Source organism: Anas acuta, chromosome 2, assembly GCF_963932015.1.
Source record: "Anas acuta chromosome 2, bAnaAcu1.1, whole genome shotgun sequence".
NCBI lineage: Eukaryota > Metazoa > Chordata > Aves > Anseriformes > Anatidae > Anas > Anas acuta.
In genome coordinates this window covers 47,429,436-47,439,196 of record NC_088980.1, presented here as the reverse complement: position 1 = coordinate 47,439,196, position 9,761 = coordinate 47,429,436, and the positions used below count along the sequence as shown (strand labels likewise).

At 46.7% G+C, this 9,761-nt stretch overlaps 1 protein-coding gene across 2 annotated transcripts in view; it reads right to left on the bottom strand.

Moving 5' to 3' along the window:
- Positions 1-618: 618 nt before the first annotated feature.
- SLC66A2 (solute carrier family 66 member 2) overlaps positions 619-9,761 on the bottom strand; it is a 50,546-nt gene continuing 41,403 nt past the window's right edge. For both annotated transcript variants that reach the window (XM_068674687.1, XM_068674688.1), the window contains one exon: positions 619-3,758. In XM_068674687.1, coding sequence (XP_068530788.1) covers positions 3,551-3,758 — 208 coding nt within the window. In that variant the 3' untranslated portion in view covers positions 619-3,550. The remainder of the gene's footprint in view (positions 3,759-9,761) is intronic.

The window sequence follows — 9,761 nt, the reverse complement described above, 5'->3', positions numbered from 1 at the left end:
CTGCTCACACCTCACGCACACAGTCTCTCTGCCCCCCGCAGGTGGTAGCAGCAGGCTCAGGCACTCCCCGCACCCAGAGACCTGAACTGCTGCAGTTTTGAGCGGGCAGTCGGTCTGGGTGTGTACAGACTTCCTGGAGAGCACTGTGCCCGGTGTACACCATTGCAGCTAAGCTAGCGGCAGACCGCCATTAGAGGAGGTGTTCGTATGGGCGGGGGGGAGCGCTCAGCTGCATCCTTTGACCTCTTTGTGCAGTTTGCCTGACATGGTTTTGTTTGCTTGTGTATTTTTTGTTTGTTTGTTTGTTTGTTTTTAATCTACATAGTAATCTCTTGGTAATTTGTTTTTACCATGAACATCACAACCGTACAAGAGGGTAGGTTAAAAAAAGATAGTTAAGTTTGCCCCAGAATGTATGAAAGAGCTGAGGACAGATATGCACAATTCCTGCCATCCTCTATCACCACTTCCTGACAAACTACACCTTGTGCTTACCCACTCATCAGGAGGAAAAACACTGCTAATTATTTCGATGGATGATGCTCTGTACAGGATGAATTACAGTAACAGTTACAAAACATGTATCTTATATCCGAACAAAACACAGCAATGCTGCAGTTTATGTATAACAGGTTTCTTTTATTTAAAAAGCATTACAACTGACAGAAAATAAACTCGTGAAATGTGCCATACATTCAAAGAGTTATTTAAAGTAATTGATTTATATTTCTCCGAGGTGATCATTGATACAGATACTTCATGACAACTAAGGAACAAAGTTCTGTAACATCTTCTCTGTAAAGTATCTTGCAAGGTGATGTTCAACAGTTCCCAGCCGAGTCCTACCTTATTAAATGCCACATACAGAAGATGACTTTAGATGTGTTTTTACTGGCTTCTCTTCCAATATTTGCACCTCTAGTGTGAATGAGACTGCACACTGGTTTGGGTACTGGTGGCAGGCTCAAGAAACTGCCCACGGGAGAGTCCCATTTGGAAAAAACAAGTTATTTTATCAATAATACCTGTAGATTAAAGCCAAAGGGGTGGCCAAAAGTGTGCACTCCCAGGTGAAGCTGTAACATACAGAAGCGTATTTCTTAACAGCCATTTAATTTTTATATCCCCTTTTCATAGATTAGAAAAGACCACCATATACAAAAATCTTATCATTACAAGGTATTAAAAAAATCAGACCATTAAAACACACAGGAAAGTGTTCATTTGCATACAGTAGAAATACAATCCTCATTAAAGCAGCATACCAGAGAAGCCAGTTGTTAAATAAGTCTTCGATTAAAAAAGACAAAAGCCCAGATGTTCATTTAACATAACCAGAACACTGGAAAAAAAAAAAAGAAAAAAAAAAAAGAGAGAGGAACAAAACATTCATAGTCTGCCATGCCGGGTACATTGTCATTGTAAGGTCACTTCAGGCCTAAAAGAGAAGGGTATCGAACAAGGAGCGTGGAGGCAGTGCCCAGGCAGAGCATCTGTGCCCACCCCCCGGAAAGAGCAGCCGCCCTCCCTCCTGGTCTGCTGCATCTGCCTGGGCAGGAGGGACTTTGTGAGGATGCCCCTTACCTCCACCTCCAGCAGTGTCCCACAGAAGGGAAGGGTGGCCCAGCCTCAAGGGACAACCTCTGCTCACAGGTTTGGGGCTCAGTGCTCTGCCACCGACATAGCAGTGCCAAAACCAAATGGCACGTGCGGCGGGAGCCCCAACGTCAGCCTGGGCTGCCTGGGGAGCAGCAGGGTCACGGGTCTGCAAAGCAGCACAGACCGCGGGGCCAGCCCACTGCCCCCTGTCCTACAAGGGACATTCCCAACCAGGCGTCATGCAACTGCTGCTGTGGCCTGCTGCTTCTTTCCCAACAGAAGGGAGTTTGCCACCAGTGAAGACAGTCCAGACTCAGGTCATGAGATTCCCAAATAACATAGGGTAGGGAAAGTACCTGATTTACTCACTGAAGTTATTAAACCTCAGACTTGCTCCCGTTGATAAGAAAACAAGCTCTTGTGCTAATCTTGGAGAAAAAAAAAAAAAAGTGATTCTCAGAAATCTATCCTAGCTCCAATGCCTTGCCTGCAGTCACACAGGGCTCATCCCGCAGCGGGGAGGGAGGTTCACAAAGAAGAAAGCAGCACAGGCATAAATGCTCCTGGGGCTCTGCATCTTGCTGTAGTTGTCTCAGCCCAACCGTGGTGGCTTCCTCATGGCAACTGGCAGAAGAAGCCCATGGGCTTGGGCACAGCTCCGTGAGGGTCTCACACCATCCACAGCTGCTAGACGTGCAGTGCTCAGAAAGGGCGCAGTGACCTATGCTGGCAAGCAGCCAGTACAGCCAACATCTGTGTTTATAAATATACTCTCTGCCCTATCAGCTTTCTCAGTCCCTCTGTCCAACTACAGACTTTTGATTCTCCAAAGAGCTTGGAAGATCTTAAGCAACAGAAAAAGGAAAAATGTGGACTCCTTCCTTGTTGGGTCAGCACAAGAAACACCCCCAAATACAAACTGCTTCTTGTTTGGCATTAAACAGCGTGAACATGACTCTCAGCTTCGACAAATCAAGTGGTCAGATGCTAGTCCTATTCCATAGGACATGACTTTGTCTCAAACTTTTTCACTTCTCCCTCTAGGGCAATGGAAGTGGACTCACTTCCACCTGTGTGGCTCTGATTTGCTGCCTAGAAGTACCTGCCTGGCAATGCACGTCTACTGGCCCCTGGGACAGGCATCTTCCAGCCCAGTCCTATCCTGTGCATGGCTGCAGCAGTCAGCCCCTCAGCAGTTAGAGCCCCTCACACAATCTCCTGTTCGCTTCTCCTTTTGTCTGACCGCTTGATCGACTGTGCCTGCTTTACACATGGCGCCTGTGCTCAGCCACCATTCCTCACGCTGACATTTCTGCCTGCTGCACTGATTCTGCAGCAGGCACATGTTACAGTTCACTCTTCGGCATGCTGACACTTCATACTGTGTATGACTTGCTCATTTTTGGTTGTTCGCCTCTTTGCAGGGCTTCTCTCCCTTTCTGCCTACCCTTCTTCAACAAAAAAAGAGAAAGCTCCTACATTTGCTCTCCAATACTTCTTCCTACGTCATGGAGATACTGAATGCTAACGTATGCCACAACCTTCCTGCCAATATACAGACTTCATATTATATAAATAGGTAAAAGTCTCAGACAAAATATCCTATCATTTCTGTGGTGTAACATTTTTAAATAGCATTAAAAACACAAAACATCCAGCCCTTGTGATTAATATACAAACCTATGTGAATTGATAAGGCTCATAGGTACATATGCAAAAATAAAGTGTCCCTCCCCCCACCAGGAACCAGTTCTGTACAGCAAAGCCTGAGAACAGAGAGAGCAAGTTATTTAAAATAAAAACCCCAGAGCTGGAAGTGCAGCCAGGCTTTCGATCCTTGTTCTCTTTTCTGCTTTCAGCTCAGCAATGCAGGAGTATTTACAAGTGGAAGAGGAGGTGCCGTGGCTGACCCCACAGCGCCACTGACCTGCAGCCTGTCCTGCCCAGCGCCTCACAGGGCCTTGGTGCTGGCAGGGTGCGCCGTGTGGGAGGTGGGCTTCTGAGGGTAGGAGCTGTACAAGTAAACCTGCAGCAGGATAGCGATGTCCACGAAGACCTGCAGGAGTCCACAGATGGAGAACTGTAAAGGGGCCTGGTTCAAGATAAAGTAAACAGTCTTGAAGGTGTCCCCGCTCGTCCACATCAGCACCATCTTGACACTAAAAGACAGAGAAGAAGGGTATTGGTATTTATGGCAAGGAAGAACTCAGCGTGTGATTAGATCAGCTGTACCAGAGGATCCACCTACATCAGCCAGGGTTTATACTCTACGGTAGGCTGAGGTTCCTCTCTGCTAGGACACACAGCTTAGCCTCGCCATGAGGTGTGGTGCTGTACTTGGAAATTCTCCACCCCACAACCTCCGTTACTCTTACCTCAGCAACTATAGCTTCAAATGCCATGGCTGTGAAGGCACATTTTAGACATCCAACGTTTTAAAATGCCCAGCTAGGATATTTGACTCAGGAGTGCTCTGTAAACACGACTGACACGCTGACAGCACTGACCATGAAACAAAGTAATCCAGTGCATGCAAAAAAATCAGTTAATCCCAGCTTCTTCTTGTCTGTACAATTTTGTGCTCACACCATGTGAAGTAACAAGATATACCTGCTCCCTCATGCATGCACACTTTTTTAGCATCTTGGAGAAACAGAATAGCATCATGTTATTTTAGCATCAGGGAGAAACACATTTCCGATAGATGCAAGAAATCTTTTCTTACTGAAGAAAATAAAAACCTAAAACCCAGAAAGACAGACTGTCCAGCAATAGAGAAAGAGGGGAAATCACGTGTCTGCTGTTTACCAGAAGGCTGAATATCAACAGGGATTTTCATCAAGGACACAGAATAAGACCAATGCCCACCCAGACTTCCTTTTAATTAGCCATCTTTGCTTTTATCTTGCTGTCTCACCAAGACACCTCCTGTCCTGCAACCCAGCTCATGCATCACAAGAACTCTGGGGAACAGAAGCAAGTTCTTCAAACTTCACACAAACTATTTTTTTCTATGCCTTCAACAAAACATGAACAGCTAGCTCCTGAAGGCTGTTTCTGAGGTTAATGTGCTTTAACCACAGAGTTTACAGAGCAGCTGGATAAGCGGCAGTAGACAAAGCTTTGTAGTTCACAGTATGAGCATTGTGCATGATTTGTCGTAATTAGGAACAATTATGTTTTGCCAGCACTGACTTCAATTCATCAAATGCAGTCACGCACGCACAGCAGGTTAGGAGAATGTTCGCTTCCCTAACATTCAGCCAGGGAGCTAGCACAATTTTTGTTTTGGACACAAGTACACAACGCTGTTTTGCAAGCCAAATGCTGCAGCCCACTCTGTCCCCAGATGGGAATGGTGGTCAAGAGCATCAGCTTATATTGACTCAGGGCACTACAGAAACATCAGCTTTTGTGACTCATGTCACCCGACTGACAGCATAAAACAAGGAGTCTGCGATGCTACAGACCTTCCAAAGAGAGGCAGTGTGTGGAAGTGCAAGCAATGACATGGGGCTGAGTGAGCAGTCACTCCCCACTCAAGGTAATTCTAAAAATGTACATAAATGATCAGAGAAGAAGGAAAACAACTGCTGAACCCACAGCATCATCTGTGCTCAGCGCAAATAGCTTGCGCCACCTGCCTTGCATCCATCCCCAGTCTCAACAGATCGCGTTATGTCCCACTTACAGGAGGTTTATACATGTAGGGGGTGGTGGGGATTGTGTGGGATTTTAATTAGGTTGGATGGCGAACTGTGAGGGTAAGAAAACTGCCAATTTGCTTGCAGGCAGCCAAGATTCCTCCTCTTCTGCTTTTAAGCTTGTCAGTGATTGCTGGGCAGCTGATCACCATTGAAAAGCATGGCTGGGGACCAGCACTAGAGGTGCAGTACGTGCTAACCTTGGCAGGCCAGACAAACTGTTATATCACCAACATAAAGTTAATTTAGGCATGCCACCAAAGATTTGAATAGGAATTTAACATACATGGGATGTTTGGCCTATATTCCACACGGAGAAAGCTAGCCAGGTTTTAAAAATGACCCCACAGTGCAGTGAAGACGTGGAAAAAATGCGCTGTCAGGAGGTTTATAGTTTTAACAGTTTCAACACCCAAAGAAGGAATAATCACTGGGTGAAACCTTGCGGATACCTGCAGTTCAGCAGTGCCTTAGGAACTAAACTCTAGACACAGACTTCTAGTTGTGTCACGCATTGTGCTGAGTTTTGTATTGGGCTCACATGGCAAGGTTTTGTTAGCAGAGGGGGCTGCAGGGGTGGCCTCCATGAGAAGAGTCCAAAAGTTGCCCCATCTTAGATCAGAGGTAGCTCCAGCTGGCTCCAAAGGGGACCTGCCACTGGCCAGAGCTGAGCCAACGAGCAATGCTGACTTTACCTCAGTGAGAGCGCATTTAAGAAAGGCTAAAAAACACTACACAACAGCAGCTGGGAGAGAGAGGAGTGAGAAGACGTGAAGAGAAGCAGCCCTGTAGCCACAAGGTCAAAGCAGCAGGAGGGCAGGAGGTGCTCCAGGCAGGCAGCAGCAGTTCCCCTGCGGGCTGTGGAGAGGCCCCTGGTGGAGCAGGCTGTCCCCCTGCAGCCCATGGGTCCCACATGGAGCAGATCTCCACGCTGCAGCCCCCCCATGGGTGGAGGAGCCCCCGGTGGAGCAGGTGGAGGTGGCCTGGAGGAGGCTGCAGCCCATGGAGAGCCCCCGCAGGAGCAGGCCCCGGGCCGGAGCTGCAGCCCATGGAGAGGAGCCCACGCAGGAGCAGGAGGCTGGGAGGAGCTGCCGCCCACCCGTGGGGGACCCGTGCTGGAGCAGTTTGCTCCTGGGGAATGGACCCCATGGTATGGAGCCGTGTGGGAGCAGTGCTTGAAGAGCTGCTGCTTGTGGGCAGCCCCTGCAGTCTCAGTTCGGGAAGGACGGCATCCCATGGGAGGGACCCCATGGGGAGTAGGGGCAGAGAGTGACAGTGAAGGAGAGGCAGAGATGAAGTGTTAGGGGCTGACCGCAGCCCCCAGTCCCCATTCCCTTGTGTCACTTCAGGAATGTAGAAGAGGGTGGATGGAGTGAAGGTGTTTTTAGTTTGGTTATAGTTCTCACTGCTCTAGCCTGTTATCAGTAGGCAATAAATTACCTTCATTTTCCTTACACTGAATCTGTTTTCCCCATAATGATAACTGGTGAGCAATCTCTCTGTCCCTATTTCAATCCATGAGCTCTTTTCATCATTTTCTCCCCGTCTTTTTGAGGAGGGGGAGTGAGAGCATGTTGTGGTGGTACTGAGCTAGCCATCAGTGTTAAATCACCAGAGTTTACTAAAGCAAACTCAGGGTTTTGCTGGAAAACCACCTGTGAACTCAGCAGCTCACAGTACCAACGGGGCAACTTGGTAGGTATTTCATGAGCCTTTGCATGTTCTCGAGTCCCTCTCTTCAGCTGGCGTATCAGATGCTCAAGGAAAGCAGCAACATGCCGGGGATGTTCACCGAGATCTGGCAAAATGCTCTATACACAGGAACATCTCAATTTGTCCTTTTCAAAAATGATTTTAGAAACATCACAGACAGTTTAAAACTCTAACAACAACAATCAAAAAATGTACATCCTTCCTCTGTTGAATAGCTTGAACAAAACCTGCAAATCCAAAGGACTGTAAAAATACAAAATAAAAACACATAAAATATTAGGTGTTCCTCAAACATTTTGTATTGCAGCTGCACCTAGCTTGCCAGAACCCAGGGTTAATGCAGCACAGTGACAGGGAGTGCTGGCTGCTCGCTCCCCTCTGCTTCCCTCAAGTAGAGACTCGGTCTGGATGAAAGGAGCATGTACAGCACGCACCTGAAGGTGTGGGGGGTAACCCAAAACAGCTTGGCAAGGAAACGGGGATGAACAAGAAGTGAGAGGAAATGAAAAGCCCTGGAGGAAAGCTGGTAAGATACCAGAGGTTGGTTGCATGAGAAGGGGAAAAAGAGGCTACAACAGTGCAGGGGATGACATCAAATGGAAGAAAAAGGCGAACTTGTGGTACAAGTCTTTGGGAAGAATGCAATAGTCATGGTCCCGCCCCCATACTTAGGCTGTGCAGTTGCTTTGTCCTTGCTGCATACGCCATTCACAGTAATGCAAAGGTGTGTGCATGATTGTGCATGACCAACTGCACGGTTATTCCATCACTGCTCTCTAATTTCCAGCTACCGTTTCACTTCCAGACTGTGTGGAAAAGCCAGTTTTTGCCTGCAGCTTCTCAACACTGCCCACTTGTTCAGGAAAGGGAAGTAATTTGTGAATTTTTTCTTACTTTTGGAGTAGAAAACAAAGAAAGCAACGAACTCTAGTCAGATCAGCTGCCATCCTACCTGCCTCAGAGGAGAAAAGAGCAGAGTGTCTGTGCAGAAACGTGGTTTTGTTGACCAAATAAATGTTTTTTGTTTTTTTTTTTTCATTTGGTTGTGGGGAAGGAACAGGAAAAAATGGGGAGTACACTTGAGCCTTTCCTCCAGTGTTCTGCTGTAACCTCCACTCCGCTTGCTCCAGTCCCTTCCTGTAAGATGTCTGCAGCTCATTTTTAAAAAGCCACCAATATTCTAAAGGGGACAACCCACAAGTCCCTCAGCTTTCTTTCCCTGCAGGACTCCACATGCCACATGACAGATGTGCAGGATCACAGTAACAGCCTGAGCTGTTACACAGAGCCACGTAATGCAGCAGCAGCTCTAGTGCAGGCTGTCAACAGTGGTGAGCAAGCCCTCTGCCTGGCTCTGCATCTCCAAAACACCATGCACCAGGTGCCACCAGCTGCCAGATCACAGCATCACAGGGCAAGAGGAGCTGCTATGCTGTTAACACAGATGAGTTTTGCTGCAAGAGGCAGGCAGGCCCCACCATCACCACTGGACAGCTCAGCACATGGAAGCTGCACACAGCAAAGCAGGATTTAGGAGTAAACAAACTGGTATCCCTCCAGGAACAGCCTAAAGCCACACCAGAGAGGCATGGAAGGCAGGAAATGTTCACTTTGTTGATATGAAGGATGTAATCATTAGGAGAGCACAATGTCCATTCTGCTCTTGGCACAAAGGAGTGAGTAGGTTACAGGAGTGCAGAACCACAGAGCAATTTGAGGAGGCAGAAAGAAACAAATGGTAGCATTGGGTTCTGCAATAACAGAAGTGCCAACTGGAGGGGCAGGAGGAAGGAACTGCACAGAAATAGATGGTGTTGCCAGAGGCCAAAGCAGATGTGAAGTAAAAATAGCACTTACCTGTAATGTAACGTAACGTAAAAGTAGTAAGTACTGCAGTGCCCAGTGACAACAAACCTCCTAAAAGCAAGCACCTTCCTTAGATCATCATTTCTGATGACGACTAGGGGTGCGTTGCTAAATTCTATTGTTTAATATGGCAATATAAAAATGCCCTACAGTGCTTCTGTACTGTGCCACTGATAGCACGTATCATAAGGACACTGCACCCATATCATTTTCTAAACAAATAAATGGCATGCTGGAAAACAGCATTCATTTTTCTCAAGAAACGAACTTGCCTCATTCAGGTTCCTTGTACTTTATGTATTAATTCTGAGGTGACAGCAACTCGAGATAATGTCAATGAGTACACCATTATCTACAGTCAGCCAATGAATCATGGTTTTTAAAGACTACTCACCAAATTATTCATGTGTAGAGTTTGTAAAGTGTATTAAAAAAAAAAAAAAAACTCGTGTTTATTCTCTGTGAATAACTGTACTAAAGTCTGTGTAATTTACAAAACAGTGAGATTAGCCAGATATTTAGGCTCAACACCCACCCCAGCCCCATTATCCAGGATTAATTCTGCTGGAATCAGAAAAGCTTTTAATTTTTTTTTCATTCCTTCTGCTGAAAACCTGACTGTCACAATCTCAGAGCTTTGATTTTCTGGTGGAGTCTGTTGAGCATACTCTGCTCAACATCAGCCACTTCTTGGTCATTATACCTTTCTTCTGTCTTCATCTGGAAGAGCAAAATTGCGAAGAAGATCTTGTAGAAAAAAATACACAAGAAGCCTCCTCCCTTCCCTCCCTGCTAAACCACTCTGTCTTAAGACTACTTGCAACCACCTATCACAATAACTTACGAACTGTGACACATTAGCAGAGCTGCAGAACAGCA